Source organism: Paralichthys olivaceus, chromosome 12 (genome assembly GCF_024713975.1).
Source record: "Paralichthys olivaceus isolate ysfri-2021 chromosome 12, ASM2471397v2, whole genome shotgun sequence".
NCBI lineage: Eukaryota > Metazoa > Chordata > Actinopteri > Pleuronectiformes > Paralichthyidae > Paralichthys > Paralichthys olivaceus.
Window position 1 is genome coordinate 4,627,269 of NC_091104.1, and position 22,070 is coordinate 4,649,338.

General features: G+C 44.4%; 2 protein-coding genes across 5 annotated transcripts; one reads left to right on the forward strand and one right to left on the reverse strand.

The window, feature by feature from the left end:
- Positions 1-14: 14 nt before the first annotated feature.
- On the reverse strand, positions 15-3,361 carry coa8 (cytochrome c oxidase assembly factor 8). 2 transcript variants are annotated; one of them, XM_069536435.1, is made up of 6 exons: positions 3,227-3,361; positions 3,032-3,138; positions 1,885-2,082; positions 1,077-1,140; positions 808-898; positions 15-217 (listed from the first exon to the last, which is right to left on the reverse strand). In XM_069536435.1, coding segments are annotated over exons 1-6 (579 nt in total). In that variant the 5' UTR covers positions 3,228-3,361; the 3' UTR covers positions 15-99. The 2 variants fall into 2 exon arrangements, with proteins under 2 accessions (XP_069392536.1, XP_019962294.2); XM_020106735.2 differs by having other exon boundaries at positions 3,032-3,293.
- bag5 (BCL2 associated athanogene 5) lies at positions 2,480-14,861 on the forward strand. Of its 3 annotated transcripts, none has more exons than XM_069536434.1 (3): positions 2,480-2,619; positions 8,738-9,631; positions 9,932-14,861. In XM_069536434.1, the coding sequence occupies exons 1-3, from the start codon at positions 2,612-2,614 to the stop codon at positions 10,470-10,472; spliced, it is 1,443 nt and encodes a 480-aa protein (XP_069392535.1). In that variant the 5' UTR covers positions 2,480-2,611; the 3' UTR covers positions 10,473-14,861. The 3 variants fall into 3 exon arrangements, with proteins under 3 accessions (XP_069392535.1, XP_019962292.1, XP_019962293.1); XM_020106733.2 differs by lacking the exon at positions 2,480-2,619 and adding an exon at positions 3,680-4,024; XM_020106734.2 differs by lacking the exon at positions 2,480-2,619 and adding an exon at positions 3,705-4,554.
- The last annotated feature ends 7,209 nt before the right edge of the window (positions 14,862-22,070 follow it).

Genomic DNA, 22,070 nt, shown 5'->3' on the forward strand with positions numbered 1-22,070 from the left:
ACCCAAATCTCCAATTAGATCTGATAGTTTTTTTTTTAATTCTTGGCAATTAAATTACACTGAAACAAAGACGTGATCGGAGTGTGAGGAGACATTTTATTATCCGGAAGCAGGAGAGCTGGTTTTCTTCCTGCCGTGTCGAACAGTCCTCCACATGTTGTTCAGGGCGACTCGGGCCATGAGCAAAGTGATGGTGAAGTTTCGTCTGTACCATTCCCTGGAAAAGAAACAGAGGAGGAGAAAGAGAATTACAGGAAAGTCGTACATTATCACATGATTTCATCAATTTTCAAACAAAAGTAGTGAAGTTACAGAATATTTGCAGATTTCTGCCTCTTAAAAGAAGAAGGTTTTCAGTTTCCTTTATTATTTGTAACTTAATATTTGGGCGGGACATGTGTAACTTTGCCAAACTCTTAGGGAAGACCCTGAATAACAACTTGTGCCTTTTCATACCATCACCGTGTGGCGGCTGTCGGCAGAGACGTTCTACTGGACAGACTCTGAAGTAAGTAAATGGTTTAGAAGCCGGTAACCTTTGATACGAACGATAGTGCAGATGGATTATTATATAATAAAGGTTTGTTGTTTTGAAAGATTTGGAACAGACAAGAAAACTATCCCCTCTGGTGAAGGACAAGACCGAGAGTCCAACCTGACACAATAACACAGTTGTGCAAACAAAAGTAAAAACCCACACATGGGGAAACTAAAATCAGGTGCACAGGTGGTGTGTGTGTGTCGGGGGGACCGTTTATGACGACGTCAGTTAAAGCTCGATGAGAAACTCGGCCCCAAAGGACTCACTTGTTGTAACTCATGTGTCGTGTTCTGTTTTTGTCCAGGAAGCTTTTGTAAAACTCCGCCATCTCTTCGGTGTTGAGGGACCGCCGGCGCCCTGGGTGAGAGAGGGCGTGAGAGAGAGAGAGAGAGAGAGAGAGAGAGAGAGAGAGAGAGAGGACAGACTCAGCAGACAATATTTGACTCTCATTATGAAATCATTCTGTTTGCTGTGCGTTTGAAGTCGTAACTGACTCGGTTGTGTTTGGTTTTCACAACAGTCTGTGTGTCCTCACCTTGCTCATCACGCACAGTCAAGTCTTTCGCCTTCAGTTGTGACACGATGAAAGAATCTTTTTCCTGCAGAGAGCATAAAAAAAAAAAAATGGGATCGTAAAACGTTTCAATAGATTTTACCACGAACGCACACAAACAGAAAAGCAGCAAACACTGATCTACTGAACGATCGTGTGTGGGATTGTTATGTCTTCTGCTGAGAATTACAGACATTCTAGGTATGTTGGTGTTCAGACAGTGGATTCCAAACTGTCTTCAAAATATCTTGTGTTAAACTCGATCAAACTCCCTCTGAACATTAATCATTTAGATAAGAAACTGAATCTTTTGCTGGAAATATTAATCCTGATCGTGATTCTAACAAATGTGACTGGATGCATTTCAGTCCTGTTGTGTGATGCTGCTCCCTGCTGCTGAAAATAAGAACTTCACTTTTGGGAGCCGTCATGTCGTCCATCTTTATTCACAGTCTGTGGTTTTCCTCTAAAAGTCCTATGTTACATTTTTTTAAGGAAAAAAAACGTAATTTCTAAAATGTCAGTATCTCTAAACCTCATCGTGGAGTCATGACTGTAATCGAACAAGATTTAACTTTTTATTAGATTGTCTTCAGGTTAAAAAATATGGATTTAACCTGTCAAACAAATGTTTAACTAACTTTAATGTTTCAGCTTCTAATCTCTCATTTCCCTGTTTAATATATTTATCCACCTGTGACACAGGGTTATTGAAAACAAAGATATCTAACAGGACATTTAAATTCACTAAAGATTTGTTTTGGAACTGAATTAAAGAAAACCTGTTCACCTTGCTGAAGGAGATGTTCTGTTGGGTCCAGAAGTCATGGTTCCAGTCCTCCGTCTCCTGCCTGAGGTGCCTCAGACGTTTCTCCAGCTCCGACTCGTTCTCTGGGACGTGGTAAACGATCGGCCGCAGGTTTGACAGAGGGTTGGGTGGACCGATCCAGTCGCACGTGGAGCCGGGTGGTGGTCTGAAGGTCGATCTCTACATATGGAACAAAACACAGTTTGTTTTCCTCATGTATAACTTTTTAGATGTCTTGTGTTGTCAGTGGAAAACCTAAAGATGATCTAAAATAATATTTCTGCTTGAATTTAAGATTCCTCAGTCAGTTTTTTGGGAAAATAGGGAACATTTTAATTCCTCAAAACTCCAATGTGATGCTTTCAAGAAGCATCTTGTGTTCAACCTTTAGCAGAGAAACTGGAATCATCACATTTTAAAAAACAACACTCATGGTTGTTTCTTTATTCCCCTTAAAATACAATCAATATTAAGGTCAGGTTTAAGATAAGGGTTTCCGACTGCAGGGCAGGGAGTCACTGTGTTAAACTCTGTGTCAGTGAGGGGAAGAGTTTCATTTAAATAGATAACAGTGTTAGTTTGTGCACAGATGGAGGCGACGTGGCTTTAAAAAGCAGCTGCGCCACAGAAGCTTATCACTTCTGACCAGACTGAACGACGAGATGAGCAGCGAGGAGGCGAACTGGCTCCCACACCCAGACACCAGAAGATGAAAAGGTAAAAACAACTTTAAATCTCAGGTGATGATAACGTGAGGAAAACATATACAGCCTCTTAAATTACAGCATCAATACACTGACACCAAGGAAGCAGATGCATCACTTCAGTTTCAACACGAATCAATAGTTATTTCAGCTCCACAGACTGAGAACGTCTGGTTTTGTTTTGTTATTGGAGAAAAGAACAAATATAAATCCTGAAGAGGTCAATAAATAAAAGACAGAGCAGAGAGAGAAAAATACAGAAATACAAGAATCACACTTGGTTAAAAACCATGCAACATATGACAGACGTGCATGTTTGAACATGCATGTAGCTGCAGATCTGACCAACACACACACACACACACACACACACACACACACACACACACACACACACAGGAACAGATCTTTAGTGGTGAACAAACCTCTGGAGCTGAGCTCTGCTGTGTTTTCTGCTCGGAGCTGCAGAACCGAGTGCTCACCGCTGACAGAGCCACGGGACAGAGGCTCCTGCAGGTCAGACCCCGCCCCACTGTCACCGAACACATCGTAAAATAACTTATAAAGATGATAATGAGAGAATAGAGAATATATGTAATATATATAATAATGTATAATACTGGTTCTCAGGTCAGTTCACACAGTGCACGTCCTTCTGTGCACGACCCGATCTGTCACGTGGATCCGGCAGGAAACATAGGTGCGCTCGAAAACATCACCACCGAGCCCCGGATATAACAGCGCGGACGGATCATTGTCGTTGTTTTTAACGCATTTTATTCATCCTTACTGTGTTTGTTGGATCCTATCAGTAACAGTACAATGTTTTAACTTGTTTACTTCTTCCATAAAGTATAATATTTGTTTATTACTACAAGACAACGCAGTTTTTCCATGTAACCCATTTAAATGTTATATTTAATATATATAATATTGTATAAATACCACAAGACAATCTATATATTTGTACATATTAGTTTGAATATTGAGTATTCTCTGATAAACTGCATTTAATGTTACAACACGCAAGTACTCGACTACAGCTGACAACCGGTGCGGCAGCGTGACGGAATGAAGCGCACCCAGTGTTGGCCAACTAAAAACTAACCGTTGAATCCACTTAAGTCGATCGGTCGCGTTATAACGCGGTTAAACGCGTGTTATTACACATTATTCTCAATTAATTTTAATTTAATCTAAAACAGATTCACCGTCTCGCAGTGGCGGCGTCAAACAAACGTCTTTAAATATCTTCAGTTGAAAGTTTCTTCGGGCAAAGGCGAACTCCGTGTTAGTTGACACCCCGTGAGTAAAGTAACTCCTGTGGAAGGTAGCTAGGTGAGCTAATGTTTAGCTTCCCCCGGAGGAGCTGCGCGGTGTCCGGCTGCTGTTCAGATGGCCGTGCGTTGGTTGTGCAGGTAAGGGAGAACGTGCTCGCACGGGGGGGGGGGGGGGAGTGTGTGTGTGTGTGTGCACGGTTGGAGCGAGGCCGAAGTGATTTGGTGAAGGTGGGGCAGAGTCAGGTGATCCTCGGCCGGCTAGCTTCAGCGCACACAATAGCCCTTCACGGGGCGGGGAGGAGCGGAGCGAGAACCCCCGGACCCGAGCCCGCTTCACCGGGGGAGATCTGCGCGTTCAGTCCGCGTGTGAGGCTCGACGCTGGGTTCAGTTTATTCGGCGAGTTGTGTTTTAAAAGCGGAGGAAGCGGCTGTGGGAGGGGCGACACCAGCACCAGCCCCGCCGCAGTCAGTCATCCAGGCGGGCGGGCGGGCAGCAGGCAGTCGGGCGGTGGGTGCTGAAGCTGACCGGAGCGGCATCACCACCGGAGACTCGGATTATCCTCCCCCCCCCCACCCCACCCCTCCGCGAGCGGCAGCCCTGCTGGTCCCGACCGATGGGAACAGACATCCGCCAAAATGTGTGCGAATGTGTTCGGAGTTCTGAAAAGGTGAGCACCGGGCTGCAGGGGCGTGTGTGCGGGGACGACAGCGGCCGGAGACGCCGCTGTGAGGTTGGGGAGGTGTTTGCTGGGTTGGTGCTGCAGAGGTGGACGGTCCCTCTCTGCCACCGGCCCGATGGGCCGACATAATGCGCAAAGCGGGACCGGTTGCATGCAGCCTGGAGCCCGGGAAGGAGCCCGAGCGCCCCCGGGGAGATGGGGTTTAAACCGGGGGGGGTGTCTCCAGCTCTGTGAGCCTCCTCTGCCGGGGGGCTCAGCTCCACATGACCGACTCCTGGCTGCAGTCTTCGCCAGGCTGGGAGAGGTTTTGCCGGGATTATCCTAATAAATGCTCAGATTTGTGAGCTCTGGCCCAGCATGCGTTCATCCACTGTGCTGGAAATGCCCAGCCCCTCGCTCCGTGTTACATAAAAGAGCTTCAGGAGATGCTGACACATGATCCTGTCTGTAGTAAGTGTGTTGTAATACAGTGATGAGTGTTAACGGTGCTGTGGAAAACCCCAATCATCGATATCGTGAGCTGCAGAATTCATGTGCATGAATCCCCCCGTGCAGCCGGGGGCCTCGGCCTTCATGCAACCTCTCCCTCCGAGACACGTTTCTGCAAAAACTACATATCCTGTGTTGCCGTTCAGCCTCTGTCTGCAGACACAAAGTTCACTGTGGTGTCAGCTGGGCGTTTGGAAAGAATTCCCTCATTAACACTTTCATTTCTCTCTTTTTCCTTTATCTCAAGAGCAGCGGTGGATTTAGGATTTCTCTAATTCAGGGGCCTAAAGGGACAAATTATGTGACCAACATCGTTGCACACGTCCCGATTCAGTAAGGTGCACAGTGAACTCACTCCGTGTTCACTGTTGGCTCTATAGCTTTGATGCAAGGCCGCACATCTCTGAATATATTTTGGAAATTGCTCCTTGTTCAAGCACATTGATTTCTTCAAACAATCGCTGAGAAAATAAGAATTCTTCACAACTTGTTATACGTGTCGTTGTGATTGTTAGTGACGGGACAGAAGCACCTCAGGGGCCAATCAGGTTTCAGAAATCAGACCCTGCGTCCAACCCAGATTCAAATCTCTTGTCAGACGTTCAAGGCTGATCCTCATTTGAGTATGTATGGATCATTGATCTGGTCCTGATCAGTCTCTTCATATCAAGTGTCTGTCAACCACATCCAGTCGTTTCTTTTTATTCCTCCGTGTTGGCGACAGTCGTGGCCTCAGGTGTTCAGTTTTCGGGTTGTCTGTCTGTCTGTCTCATCGTCTGTGAACGTCGTGACATCTCCGGAGGCGGTGTCTTCTAACTTGGCTTCAGTGTTCGCATGGACTGAGTAAGAGTTTGGTGGATAAAGGTCAGAAGTAAAGGTCACTGTACGACTCTCGGCTTCTCAAGGGAGAAGTAAACATTGAGGCATTTTAATTATTTGATTAATTATTGACATGAGACTGACTCACGATTGGTCGACGTCGTGTATCAGCGGGACCATGAGTGATCTGCTGATTGTTTTCACAATTAATCCATGAATGATTTTGTAAATAAAATGTTTCCTGAGCCCAAAAAGACAAATGGGTTCAATTTAAAAACAGAAAAAGCAGCAAATCCTCCCAGAGAAGCTGATTTCAGAGAAAAATAATTTCACCATCTTCCTGTTGTGTTGAACTGGGAATACTTCTCACTGCTCGAGGAACCTGTGACACACTTCACACGGCTGTGAATCTTCATGCAGAGATGCACTGGACTGTTTCGTATTTTTTTGGGATCGGCAGGCAGGATTTTTTTTTCTTATGCGGATTAGAGAGCTATCACCAGCGTGTCAGCCAACGAGCCCGATGGAAACACACAGCGATTCTCTGAATGGTTGTCATGTGGGTGTTTGGAAATGTAGGTTAACCTCATTCATTGTCTTCCATGATCATCAGGAGAGAATCTCATTCGACTTGTCTCGACGTTAATTGTTATTCAATTGATCTGAAGTTAATTAGAAATAAGAGTCGACTCAACAAGAGGCCAAGGTCAGAGAAAGACTTTGGATTCAGGGGACATAAAAAGCTCTGGCGCCGTTTAACTGCAGTGTGTTCGGGATCTTGTCCTCATTGTACTCTGCGTATTGACACTAAATACAGTCTTGGTCTAAAGATCGGTGGCAGGGTTGGAATTGTGGGTGGGTGGGTGGAGGTTTAAGACTTGACTCTTTGCAAAGAAGGGAAAAAATAACGTGGTCGTGGGCGACGACACGTTTATAAATCGTTTTTGAATAAACAGCTCTGTCCCGGTCAGAGTGTTTGACTTCACGCTGTCAGTGATAACTGTGAGAAGACGGATCAGGCAGCGCAAGGTATTCATATTAATCATGGATGCTTTCTTGCATTGTTGTTCGTCTGCGTGCAATTATTGTTTCGTGGCTTCAGTGTCAGTTCAGTGATTTTAAGCTCAGTTCAGCAGCTTCTGTCCCATCTCATCAACTTTTTTGTCTCCACGCAGTGACTCTTAAATTATGAGACAAGTTAGTAATGAAACTACAAACAAGAATAAATTCCATCAACACTTGTTGTTGTTCTGTGACAACCTAGATATGTCATTAATCAGTAATTAAACTGAACAGTCTGTACATTGAATTTATGGCTGTTATGTTTGGTTGCATTAGGTAATAACCTCTGATATCGATGTGAGGGAGAAAGGAATTCCGCTTATCTGTGAAAGGCTCACACCAGCCCATGTTATCAGCTGATGAATTGTTCAGGCTCGATGTACAGAAATATTATAAGAGGATAGTTTAGAAAAGCCGCCACCTCCAGGCAGCACTGACGTATTCGATTTTAAATTGTAAAGCACCCCATACTCAGAACATGCCTCGGTCACGGTTCTTTAAAACCCAACCCAATAGCACCTTCTAATGTTTTTTGAAAAAGATGAATATTGGCTGCTGCAAGAATCCAGCATCGTTCAGACTCTAATCAGAAACAGTTTGACAGAAAGGCTTCGAGGAATTAGAAGCAATAAATCAGACGCGGCAGGATCAGTTTCCAGACGGATAAAACCTTTTTTCTCTCCTCAGCACGTGTGGTAGTATTCCTGGAGACAAGCACAGCAGTGGAGCGTCAGGATCGCTCACACATAAAATTGATTATTTTCATGTTTAATGGTTCTTTGGTCCAGAGGCTGGATTTGTGACGTGTTGAGTGTGACAGAATTTCCTACAAATTGGAGATTCAACACTTTATCCTTGGCTGGAGGTCGTGTACATGAATTTTAATGTTATTTAACCACTGTGGTCGAAAGGTTGATTTTCCCATTGAAGAGACGCGGAGAATCATTTTCATTTCATTTCCTGTCAGCATCACGTTTCCACAGAGCCTCTGAAGTCCTGACAGGTGACTTTATTTTTAAATCCCGGGCACACAAGATATGAACTCGTTCACAAAAGACGATTAAATGTTCCAAGATACAAGATCATTTACTAAAAATATTCATATGCATTGCTAATGACTTCAGATACATCATTGTACCTCGGAGTGTCACGTAATGAAACTCTAGCTGCTCTTGCATGGAGATTGTCATCAGCAGGACTTGTTCCCACAAGGTCATTATCTTATGTGAACAAGTTATTATCTTGTGCACACAAGATAAAAAAATATATCAAATATCTGTCTGGACTTTCAGGCTCCTGATGTTTCCACCTCATGGCAACACAGAAATGCCACATTATATAAAACAACGATATGCAGCCTCTCTATCTTAAACCAGCCGCTTGATTAAAGTGAGTTCGAAGGTTCAGTGAGTGTGAACGTGGAGAAAGTTTCATCCTTCACTCCCTGAGTTCTCAGGAAACTTTGAAACATGAAGAATGCAGAGGATCATGGGTAATATCCAGTGTTCAGTTGTGTTTCAGTTCAGCGAGATGACACTTTGATAGACGTAATCTCTACATGTGGCTGCAGAGGGCGCTGTTGATCACTTAGAGTTGCATCGTGTTGCTTTAAGTAACGTGTTAAATCAAGAGGGGGTTTGTTCAGGACACTCCTCTGGACTTGGTGGAGACTTTAAACGTTTGGCTGAAGCTGCTGACATTGTCTCTGTGAGCTGCCCTGGCACTGATGCATGTTATCTCCACTGAGGCAGCGATCTGTTGCTCATTGTCCTAACTTCCTGCCGTGTCGCCTTTTTTCCAGCTTGTTTGGAAAGCCCTTTGATGGCGGGAAAAGAATGGACCATGGCGGCCCACAGCAGCAGCAACATCCAATGGAGCAGCAGCAGCAGTCATACAATGCGCAGCACCCTGCCATGATGCGGCTGTACGAGGTCCAGAAGGAGGTGGCGTCTCTGGGCCCTCAGGTCTGTACCTTCAGCGGCCTGCAGAACGACAGAGACTACAAGCGTCTGGAGCGGGAACTGACCCGGCTGCTGCTGGAGGTGGACCAGGTCGACACAGAGGGCAAACCGGAGCTGCAGGGGGCGCGAAAGAGAGCGGCGCAGGAGGTGGAGGGCCTCCTGAGGTACCTGGAGGAGAACGCCACGCATCCGTCCCGTATAGCCATCGAGGAGCTGAGCAACGAGGCGCGCCAGCTGGTGGACGACCGCGTGGTGGCACCTCAGCGCGGTGGAGGCGTGGCTGAAATAAACGATGAACTGGTGGACGCCCTGCAGCAGCTCGTGCTGAGGCTCACCCAGGTCAAGACCGAGGGGAGAGTGCCGCTCCGCAAGGCACGTTACCGGGCGCTGACACGTCTGTGTGCCGTACAGGACGTGATCGAAGGGCGCACGCAGCAGCAGACACTCTCGCTGCCGCTGTCGGGAGAGACCCATGAGGCAGTGCACCGCATCAACCAAGTGATGGTGAAGGTGAGCGTGGCCCGCAGTCAGCTGGTGGCCCTGCTGATGGGCCTGAGTGGGAGGGACAGCTGCGCCCATCTGTCACGCATCCTGACGGAGATGCAGGTGGAGCTGGACGCTCTGGATGTTTCCGGGAACGCAGCAATCAGAAATTACAGGAAACAGGTTGTGGAGGAGATAAACGGGCTCCTGAAACATCTGGACCTGGAGGGGGAAGGAGACGACACGCGCAGGTAGGAATAAAGGATGAAGTAGAGCAGATCACAGCTGCAGTTTAAGATTATTTTCATTATTGGTTTATCTGCAAATTATTTTCTATCTATTGATGTTGTTACAAAAAAATTCAAGTTTGATAAATCACCTTGCATTTTTTATTCTGTGAAACACGGCTCATAAAAACTCAGCGATAAATGTTTTGGGCTCTGATATTGGTTTAAAATGTGACTCGCTAGCTAAAAGTGTCTCATGAATAAATGTCGCTCGCACTTGTTGCTCTATTGAAGTCTTACATCTCGTCTGTTTGTCTTATTTAGATACGAGTTGGCTCACAACAACTCCATACGTGAGATCGAGGCCGTGCGAGCTCACGTCTCCCACTTGCGAGAGGGAATCCTGCGACACTGCGCGATGGGAGATCTCAGCTTCAGACCCAAAGCCGAGCTGCAGAGCCTCCTCACGCACCTGGACCAGGTGGACACGGCCAAGAACCCTTGTATCCGAGAGGCCCGGCGCCGCGCTGTGGTAGAGGTCCAAGCTATCGTCACCTTCCTTGACCTGCGTGAGGCCCTGGCCCGCCGCCAGCCAGGCCCCACCGAGCACCCGTCACACCGCGCCGTGTGGCTGGTCCTGGGCAGCCTCTCGGACCTCCAGGCCCAGGTGCTGGGCTTCGACGGCAAGAGGGTCGACAAGAGCTACATGATCCTGGAGGAGCTGCTGACCAAGCAGCTGCTGTCGCTGGACGCCGTGGACCCGCAGGGCGACGAGACAACCAAGGTGGCGCGGAAGCAGGCGGTGAAGTTTGCCCAGAACATTCTCAACTATCTGGACATGAAGACAGACGAGTGGGAGTATTGATCGAATAAGAAACACGGATCATAGTGCGTGATGGGACGTCGCTGCAGGAACGAAAGGAGCTGATAATGTGTGTAAATAAAGAAAACTTTAACGTTATCATTCCTGTAAATATAGACTCAAACCCCCAGAATGCACAGCAGCAGCGCTTTTCTTTCGTCTCTTTGTGATAGTGTTGGCTGAACCCTGCTGAGAAGGCAACATCACAGAACTCCTTTTGTGAAACACCAACATTTTTCTGTGCTTTTGGAAAGTTTTCTCTTCAACATCTCTCGTGTGTGTGTGTGTGTGTGAGAGTTTTCGTCGTTGTGTATTTGACGTGTGTGTTTGTTGAACCTGCTGCCAAAGCACTAAACAACGCCTGTTCCAGAGCTCACGTCCCCCGGACTGGACTTCATATTGATACATTTCTCGAGGGTGACGGAAACCCTCGCAGCGTCTTCCCCCGTCTGGCCAGATTAATGTGAATGTCAGTTGCTAATGGAAACAGCTAAGGCTTGTTTGGAATTCAGCGACCCAATTAGAGAGACTAGTTCACTGCCACCGTGAGAACAGGGTTGTACTATCTGTTGGTGCTGTGCCGATTTTAAGATGCTGACATATCAGAAGGTTTAAAGAAATATATTTTCTGGTTTATTTTGCTGCAGTTTGTGTTGAAATCAAATGTGGGCAGGTTGAAACAGAGATGTGAACCAGAGAGCGAGAGAACAGTGGGATTATTGATGTGAGGTCATTCTCCGCCCCTGCGTGACCTATTTATCCCCCTCGCTGGTTTGTTTAATACGCACAACTGTGACAGAACCCGGCCAACAACAGCCGACGTGAAGAAACGCTCAAATGACAAATACAACGGAGACTTTTTCTGTTACAGTAGCAGCGATAAAATCTAAAATCCATATAGTAATCTTGTGCGGAAGCCGTCTGCCAGCTATGAGCAGGAGGTCTGAAAAGATAAGAATACCTTTCCATCCGCTGCTTGTGTTGCTGTTAGTCTGTGGTATGTTCTCAAATGTTTGTTGTGACTTTGTATGATAGCGTTGTTCTATAAATGGATCAGAGAGACGGGAGAGGAGGTGAAAATGTGCTGCTGCTGCTGCTGCTTTAGGTTCTTTTTTGTTTCTACCCACTGCTGTCTACTGACTGAGGACTGGGAGAGGTCCCTGCGGAGAGGAAGAGGAGGCTGTGATATCCACTGGATTGACACATCAAGGCTGAAGCTCGCAGGGTCCTGTGCGGTGGAGAGGACTGACGGTGATCGCAGTCGACGGAGTCTTCTAGAAATTCGATGGAGCTGCGGAGGAGGAGGAGGAGGAGGAGGAGGGATGGAAAGGACTGGGAGAGAAGTCCAAATCTCTGTGCCTTTATTTTCACCCTTCCCTTTGAACTGGGTTCGTGTAACAGCAGCCTTGTCGTGCAGATGCTCGTTCTTTGGCATCAACGCACAAGGATGAGGAGACCCAGAGCCCTGAATGTGTTTGTGGAGAGCACCTTGGCAGTTATCGCCACCAGAAATTTGCACTACTTGTCAGAATTAAGGCTTTTTTCAAATCAGTGTTTAGTCCCCAGATAATAATGGTGGTGGTGTGGTCAGTCTGACGACGCTTCTCGTAGCAGGTAACAACATGAGTCACTTTGTGCTTTCACACTGCAGACAGCCTCCCAGAGAACAAACAGGCAACAATCAAATCAACCGACACATCTGCTGAATCTAAAACGCCCCCAAAATTCTGAATCATCTTAACAGGAGCAACAGGAAACCAGATTTACAAAAAACTGAATGAATCCAGAAGAACGAGAAATTCTCGATTCTAAGCAATAATATTGTGGGGTTTTTTTTTCCGGCCGACATAGATGAGATTGTAACATCTACTATTCTACGATTTTATCTCCCGATTAAGACCAAGAGATTTAGTAGAAATGTCCACAAAAGCAACTTAATCGACTTTGAAGAGATTTTGTTCGACAAGCAGAAGATTAGTTTGACTCCTGTCTCACTTTGCCACGTCAGCAGGGACAGAGGAAACCTGTGGATCTCATCTGATCTGTGGTCGACCGCCAACGAACAGAAAAGCCAAACTGAGGCCAACATTTCTTGGCTGGCGAGACCGCTCATCAGCGGAGTGTCCTCCTGTTTCTGTGGGAACGTTTGCTCGCAGCGTGAACGAACACTAACAGGTCAAATGTCTTCATAGTTTTTACCAAACAAGTTGCTCAAATGTGACTGAAACCACAAAGCTGAAGCAAATCATTTAGATCTATTGTCGCCCTGCCGCCTAAAACCCTCTGTACTTCACTGCTTTTTGGAAAACACGTTCAGTGAACTCCCACAGACTCTTTTTATCTCATTAAAGCTGCTTTTGGAAATGTTTTTCTGGCACAAAGCCTGCAGCTCAGGCTCCTGGTCGCAGCGCTGACTCATACGGGGGAAATTAGATTAAACAGTGTCAGTCGCCCCGGCTGTTGTTGCAACAGATGCTATCTCACAGCGAACCTTATGCTCTCTCTAACCAAACCAACCCGAACACACCTTAAGTTCACATGCTCCTTTTTGTATGCAGTAAAACACACACGCATATATATATATATAGAATATGTACATTTAGTCCTCACAGTTCACTGCGTTGCTGAACTCTGCTTCCTCTCAAACAACCATTTGAATAATTTATCAGTGTGTAGAGAAATGTTCTTTTTCTGTCTCGTCCTGTCGAAGCCTCTGTTTTTTTGTTTTAGATCAGTATTGGTTGCGACTCCATGAGTGGGCGTTGTGGCAAACATACACTTTATTCTCTGTGGTTCATCTCGTTTTCTAACTAAAGGTTTTAGACTCTAGTCCCATTGGAGCTTAAAGTTACACAAACCTGTTTCACTTCAGAATTGTAATCAATAAGTGTTGTAAACTCTAGAGCTGCAAATAGCATTTTTTTATTATTATCAGTTTATCCGTCAGTTACTTTAACAGTTCAATTAAGTCACATGGTCAGAAATATCGTGAACAACCTTCCTAAGCTTTGCCTTTGAAATCCTAAAAATTTACTTTGATCTGAGAAACGAAATGTCGCATCTACAGAGAATGGATTCGACTCTTCCGTTATCCAAACAAGTTATTCCAAGATATTCTTTACATTTGTTTTCGTAAAGAAATCTCATGAAAAGACCAAAACCAACAATGTATTAGTTCATGTTTCAAAACGTTCTGACTTCGCACCTGAACGTTTGTAACTTTGACGTCACAGAAAAACCACAAATATAATAATTAATAAGCTGAGCACAACAACTGAGTCACTTTAACACAATCAGGAGGAAATAGTTCATTTGTTGGGAACTATTTTCTGCGGGATATTGTTGTAGTGAATATTGTGTTTGCTCGATAAAGTCAAATTAAATGCGTGATGAAGAAGCAGCAGTTTGGCTCATTGATGTGTTTTAAATTGTTTTTTAGTCTTAACAGTGCAGCTCTATGGTGCAGAGGAACAACAAATCTAAAACAATATATAGTATAATATTCCTCCCTAATCGTAGTATGATAACAACTTACAGAAGTCTTGTGCAGAAGCCGCATCAAAAAGAAAAATATTTTATTCAGACCTCTTATCCTGAGCTCAAATATTTTGGTGTCTTTATTTACTGTCGTTTCTCTCAACACTCAGCTCGGGGTCGTCCGGACTCTCTGTGGCACTCGAGTCCATTAGTGAAGAGTTTTAAAAGATTCAGATCCAGCGGGTTGTAAAAGTCGGCTGTGTGACTTCTACCAGCCTTTTACGGGACGACGCTTTTATAACCAAACAACAGATCCGTACGCTGAGTAACGTCCAAACCCAGAGGTTTTAAATATTTGATTTCCCTGCCCTGTGTTGAATGTAGTCATTGAGGAATGTTTTATCTGTCTTTCTTTAAACCAAAGTTCGCGTCAATAAGGTGAGATCGATATTATTCGTCAAGAATTGAGGCAGCAGTCGTTGCTGATCATAACAAATCTCCAGGGACAATGAAAAACTTAAGAGGAATAACATCTGACCAAGACAAACAATTAGAATCCTGTACAAAAAAAAGATCTCACTTATTGAGCAATTATTTTATTTAAGAGCACTTTTATGTTCCTCACTCACCGTTGGTTATCATGTGTTGCCTTTCTCTCTGAGAATGACGAGTTTGCTCTGTGACAGGAGAGGTGTTCCTTTTCTTTTCCTCCCAAAAATAGGTTTTCTTAAAAGGCCTTTAACTGCATTGATTGTGACAGGCTTCTGCTGTCTCTCCTTTGAGACACGCTTGTAAAATAAAAATAAAAAAAGCACTCCGAGAAGGAAAAAAACATTTGTGTGAATGCTCCATGGATGGTTGTGTTTTAAATTTGTATTCTCACTGCAAAATAAAGACGGCGCGTCGTGATCTGTGCTCATGTTTCTCTTTTATTCCTGAGTCTGGGAAGCTGTGCAGAGGAAAGCTTCTATAAAACAAACATAACAAACCCAGCCCTCTACAGAATATAGTATTTTAATTAGTGTTATTACTGTTTATGTTTTCAAGCTCCAATGTTCATCACTGTCCTCAGACTGTCCATCGCTGCAGCTCCTCTTTTCAGCCTCTGTCTCAAACACACGGTTTCAGCTACTGTCTCTTTAAGACCCGCCTCCTGATAAAGCCCACTCTGCTGTGATTGGTCAACAGCCTGCAGCACATATATGAAGCAGGAAATGCCGGCACCTTGCTCCACCTGTCTCTGTAAGGGGGGCGTGTCAGACTGGTTGCTAAGCGTGTATTATGCAAATGTGACAAAAGAATAATGCAGACTATGATATTAATAAAGAAAACTTGTTTATATCAATTATTTTAATTGTTCTTGTAGTGATTACCTGAAGGTACCTGTCCTTTCTGATTGGATCAATATCCCTCTTGTTGATTGATTACTTTTAAAACCACTGAACCTGTTGGAGGTCTCTAACTTATCAAACTTTTGCGGAAAACCTTCAAAGAGGGACACTCACCATCTTGTCCTAAATAAAATGATTCAGCTGAAGAACTTAAATAATCTCCAGCAAATAAACAGAAAAGTCAAAACCACAAGATGTGAGATATGAAGTACATCTCAGGACTAAATGGGAAGTGAAGGATAATTTCATTTCTTTCTCAGCCACTGTCGTCAAACTTTTCCTGGAAGAACCACAGAGCTTGTTCCAGATCATCATCTTAATGTTTTATGTTTTAAATGAGAAAGTTGTTATGTTTTCAATATATAAAGGTCCCTCAGGAGTCCAGATTTCTGAAAACATCCACATGATGTCTGGTGACGGCGGGAGGCAGCTCAGAGGTTTAACATGAGAAAACTGAAGCGGTCATGTTTTCCAGCCTGTGACCACCAGGCCGCCTCCACAGAGACGCTCCATGTGTGGGATCACATGACCTTTCACACTGTGACCGACTAAGATGGAGTCACTCTCGGCTGATGCTCACGTCCGCCCTCCGTTCTCAGCACTGAGCTCAGGGAGCAGAGCGAGTCCTCGGCTCAGGTGCAGACACACTCTGTGGGTTTAGAAGCAGTTTTTTCATCCACTGACCCCTCAAGGCCGAAACAAGGTGTTTTTCTTTATGGAGAATTTCTGACAGATGCCAGATTGGTTTCAGACGACTTGAGGGGTCAGTGGGTTTAATCTTCTTAGGAATACTTGAATACTTAAGTGCTGGAACTAATGGACTTGTTAACGTCCACAAACATAAAGATCCTTAATCCTCATATTTATTTTCCAATATTCTCAAAGGCGAAACTCGTGTGATGGTTTAAACAACAAAATAATGGATATTTGTTTGTATCTAATTCAAATTTATAGTTTCCCGTCATTTAGGTTCATTACGACATCACCGCATGTAATCAAAAGGAACAGTAAACAAATGGAAAACAAGGAGTGTCCAGTGGGAAAACGGTTCAAGGACATGGTCTATGGTTTGATTCCCAGCCAGAGCATCTAGCTCTGTGTCCATCCTTGTTTTCTGTCTCTCGCCAAATATAATGAAAAAGGCCCCAAAAAAGTAATAAAACCAAGATAAAACCACAACCATGTTGCTAATTGATATATTAAACCAAGTCTGAGGAGCTGGAAGATTTTCAATGAGTCATTCAGGAAGGAAGTATTTTTTAGAGAAGGAAGGACACACCCACTGAGCACCGTTCTGCTCCTGCTCTAGTGGAGCTGGTGAAAGACAAAAGAACATTTCTCTTATGGATCTGAAATGTTTTACTGCCACCAGAGGGCACCGCATCCTCAGTCAGAAGTATGGTGCAGGCATAGGGCTGCTCAGGGCAAAGGCCCACCCCCCCCCCGCAGATGGCAGTGGCGTGTTATAGATGTGTGAGGCCGTGTGATGCAACACGGAGGTTATAAAACACGGCATCGACCACAGCACTGTCAACACCAACAGCCGCCGGGGCTTTAATGAGATTCTTTTATGATGAATTGTCCAATTCGAGGCTGCACACGATGCAAAGGTCAAGATCTACAACCGGCAGCTGTAAAACACCAACAGGACAAGCTCTTGAGGAGGTTCTCACAGGAAACTGTTCAGAGTGCGTGGTGTGATGTCGAGTTGTGGTTCGAGTGCATAAAGTCACATTTACAGCAGAGGCGGCAATTAACACAAGCAGGCTGCTCTTTTACTCCGTTAACACATGACACTGCAAGTGAGTTCATTTTTACAGGTGGAAATGAAGTTAAAGGGTTTGAATGGATGTAATGTTTCGACAGTTTAAGGAGAGTGAAATGACCCAGTGGTGTGGACCTTTAAATGTAAAGCTGTGGTAACCTTATCTTTAAACAGGCTGAAGTAAGAGGATTGTTTTTGCATGAGTAACATTAGCTCATTAGAGATTTACTCACTCAGGATTCCCAACAGAAACATGTCCAGAGAAGAAACTCCTTCAGACTTTCTGCAGGAAAATGTTTGACTCCTCAGAAATCCATCACCTTGCAATGAGGTGTAATACAACACACCTGTGCTATGGGCTGTGCAAGTACACATGGGAAATGTAGTTTATTATAATTGTAGGCCCCCAGATCCAAATACACAAGAAAACCCAAGAATATGGAAGAGGACCTGAACAAAAACCAATTAAAGCTGCTACAAATAACTATTTTCTCAATTAATTGGTCAGACAGACACAAAATATTCTGTTATATAAATAAATCACTGAGAAGAGATTATTTTTGGCTTGAATTATACTTATACTTATGATCAGTAAATGATCTCAAATTAATTAAAACAAATCCTAATAAATCAGGATGGTAGCTAACATTTGCTCACTGTTGCCACGGTAGCTTTAGTTCTTTTTATTAAGGCCTAAAGGTCTTTTGCAGATTCTGTAAATCATTTGATGTGATGGACGAAAGGTTTTTAATGATTTTAACAAAGACAGGAACACGCTGACTTTAAACCAGAGTCAAAACAGGGACACAGTCATATAAAGTCTCTGGATCATAATCAACAAGCCTTTATTTATGCTCTCTGGCTGTTTCCAGCTGTTACACGTCAACTTATCACAACATTTCTTTTTGGACCCGAGTGAGAGCCAGAGCATCATGAGGGATAAACATGTAGAGATAAAGGGCTGTGTATTGTCTGTGTGGTTATGTCACGAGGAACAAAACATCCAGAGGGGAGTCCGACTGAGAGAAGGACGACTCATGAGAAGCATTGGAGGCAGAGAAGTGCAAGATGTTCAGGAGGTGGTGCAGAGCCTGAGGATGAAGACTGAATTCCTATTAATAAACAGAGTGCATGTCACTTTCTCCATGTAAAAATAGTCTCAGAGCAGAATCTCTTTGAACTGGGAGGGAGGCGGCCGGGGGGGGAAACAGAGAAATCCAGGGATGAAGGGAGGACAGTGTGTAGTTGTGGACGGTGGTTATGTCATGCGGTATGCAGCAGGGACCCTGGCAGTGTCAGCTGTGCAGCGGTGCAGAAACAGAAGAGGAGGCCTGTTACGTAAAAGCTCGCAGAGCCTCTTCACCGGGTGAGAAGCGCCTGCATCGATTAGCGTAAGCTGCTGTAGCTGCAGCGCTAAGGGGGCTAGAATAAAATGGTTTCTAATCCGTTTGACCTGGGCGGCAGATCCAAGGACCACCAGCAGCTGGGATATTGATTCATCGAGTTTGACATTGGATGGGGTTCACCTTCAGAGTCAGAGTTTAACAGACCTGAAATGGAAAACTGTTGAATATTGCTGCTGGTTCATGGATATAAATGCTCTCGCAGCCTTTTTGTGTTGCTCCCTTCAGAGGCTGAAAACACAACCTCCTTGGTGAAGGTAAAAATTCACAATATTGAAGTTTTAGGGGTTTTAGGTTTACTACACTCACGGGGTCGGGGGAGGACTTGAAGCCTCCTGGTGTTTCTCACTGAACTGGAAATCTTGGGTGAAGTCCGAGGCCCATCTGCTGTGACCGTGGTAATTACTTTGACGGATAAACACTCGACTGCAGCTCATTGCAGGACAACAGCTGGAGACTCGATTTTGCACAGTACAGTTACCACACAGAGACATAATCCATCTTTCTATCTGTCCATCCATTCATCCATCGATACGGTACCTCATGGGGACGGTGCCATATTTGGCCGGTTGCCACAGTAACACCAGGAATTACTCACTCCTCCGCAGCAGCTGCCCTCCATTTGGCCCGTGGGTATTACTGTGTCTCTCCACTCCCACGTACTACATCTGCAATTCGCTGCTAGCTCGCCGTGGCAGTGCTAGGAAGAGGCCAAGCACACTTGCGGTGGCTCAAACAGCGAGGGAGTTATCTAATGTGTTTGTGATTTGTGTTGGTGTCACAAATGTCAGTCTGAGAGACCATCGTCGATATTAAACGTCAGCTTCTCCTGAAGTATATTAATAGAAAAGAGGATATTTTTCCATCACGCTTAACAAAAATGCACTTCCATTTCTGTCTCTGCACAGTTGCTCTCATGCGGCACTGCATTTTTCATGTATTCTGGTATGTTCACATCGCAGTGCATGAGCTGAAAGCCCACGAGTGAGAGCTCGGATGTCATATTTTATTCAGATTCAATCTACTGCCACAGAGAACCAGGAAGAAGTCCACTCAGAGCTCATGCGTCGTGGTGCTGTGCAGTGCTGGGTGAGTGTCACACCTCAGCCTGCAGGGGGCAGCATATCTTTGAGCCACGTGCGTGTCCTTCTCACCTTGAACAGGACATGTGATGTGTCTGGGTTTTTAAGAAGCTGCTGTTCCCTCACCTCCTCCCTGTGGAAGTCAGAGCAATTTCCTCCCAACCTGTGACACAAATATTTCACTGGAGCAAAAGGAAGAAGAAACAAAGTGCTGGAGGAATTTTCGAATCATACTTTTGCTGTTGTCAGATTTAGATAAAACCAGCATGAAGTTCATGAATCCCAGCGTTCCTGGACAAGAGCATAAGTTTGGTTACTGCTGTGAAAGGTTTGTTGACAGGTTTCTGTTTCTGTTTCTCAATGGAAATTTTGAGACTTTTCAGAACGAGGAGAAGAGCTGAAGCTGGAGCGCAGGAAATCTAAGCACAACAGGGTACATTTCAGTGCAAGCACAGGGTTTTCGAGTGAGAGCATGACAAAATCTCAAGTCGTGCTCACAAGCTGAAGGACCACACTCTTAAATAAATAATATATAACAAGTATCGCTTGTTTTTGTTAAGAATCACAAAAAGTGCCAGTTATTAACTGATTCCTAAACGAACTGTCTGGAGCTGCAGCAGCGCTGCCTCTTTGGCCAAACTACATCCTGCGACTCCACACGTCTGCTGTCCTGTGTCGCTGTACGTTCCCCCAGCAGAGGTCAAACACACTCTGCACCTGCTAATACCACCAGGAATGAGACACACCTTCTTCTGCAAATACAAACCTGCTGAGAGAAAAGGCTGCACCACGGCTAAAGGGCTTGAGATTTGATGTGTTGAGTGTTTATGGGCTGCAAACTTATCACAGTGAGCATTCTAACAAGGTAACATGGTAAACATTACTCTGGCTAAACATCAGCATGTTAGCTATGCTGCCTTCAAATGGAACATGAGAGCTTGTGATTACGAAATCAAAGTAATTAAAATGAGGAGTTTTTTCTCTCCACAGTCACCAAAGTGCCGCTCGTTGTGGGAACTGCTGGTTTCTCCGTGATTTTTAAGGTCTTGACCTTCTATGTAAAGTGCATTGAGATAATGTGTATTATGATTTGGTGCCGTACAAATGAAATGAAATCGAATTGAATTTTATTTATAATTTATTTCATTTTTTTTTTTTGAAAGCAGAAAAAACCTTTGTTAACATACATACCTATCGAGTGTTCTACCTCTGCCCACCGACTTGTGTCAATGGTATCCACATCTGTTTTAATTTCACATTTGAGTATAATTCAACAATTTGATAGAGTCGAGATCAAGGGTTGATGCGACAGTTTTGATAGCAGAGATGCGCTTCATCAATGAAGTGGGAGCTAAAGCTTTTTTCGCTGATGAGTAAAGACGGCTGATTCTACCTCTCTCCTGGTTTCTGGGGTCATTGACTTGGAGAAACAGATACTTTATAACAGCATCATCGAATGTTGTGTAATTTGATGCCAAGTCAGCCTCCCATAATACATCTGGAGAGCAAAACCTGTTGAGAAGTTCCTGAAGCACGGACATGGCAATGAACTTTTTGTCAACAGATTCAGGAATCTTGCTCTTCAGCCAGTCTGACAGACACTTACTGATGGTGTTAATGTCTGCAGATTCTTTGATTTTCTTCATTTTTTTGTTTGTCTTTTCAGAAAGTGAAATAATGAGGTCCATGTTCTTCAAAATATTCAGAGGTTCCTTATTATCTTCTGGCACAACCCTATTGTGAATGATTGTGGGAACAACCGCTGAAAACAAAGCTTTGCACTTTTTCGAAAAGCTGATTTGGAAGGATTCTGCTCTAGTGCTGGTGTTCTCTTCTATACTCGCCACGTTTGGGATAAGGTCTTCGATGTCGGCCATCACACAAGACAGCATCTCGTTGTAATTTGTTCTAACAAATAGTTTGTTCTTTATGCAGAGCAGCACCTGCTGCACAAACCTTTGCACTGCGTCCTCTGTCTTTGTGTACAGAACCTGGGGAGGAAAGCCTGAATGTTTGACGTCCGCCTTGCTGTAAGATTCCGAGATGACAGAGCCAAAAAGTCTGCAGTGTTTTGTAAAATTGGTAAATATGGGGTCAACCAGATGATGATATATTCTATAGGTCAGTTCCTTTGAAAATGTCATCATCTTGTCAGAGGAGTCAATGTTTGCCAGATTTTGGATGGCAAAAGCGGTGAGATCCTCTGAAGACTCTGTAGTTTTCATACAGATGACTGTTGGCCACCGGCTTTTACGTTTAGCATGAGAAGAGTTTGAAACAGGGTCCTGCTGTGAATCTTTCTCGAGGCTCACCAGGAACGGTGAGCCGTTCGTCTTGAATGCTATCCTCAGGTTTAGCAGCATTTTTGCAAATAGTTTTTGGTTAACTCTTGAAAACCTGTCTTTGTCTATTTCTTGGTTGACATCTGTGATGTTTTCTTCAATAAACGTTCTTATATTTTTAAAAGTTGATCTCATATCAAA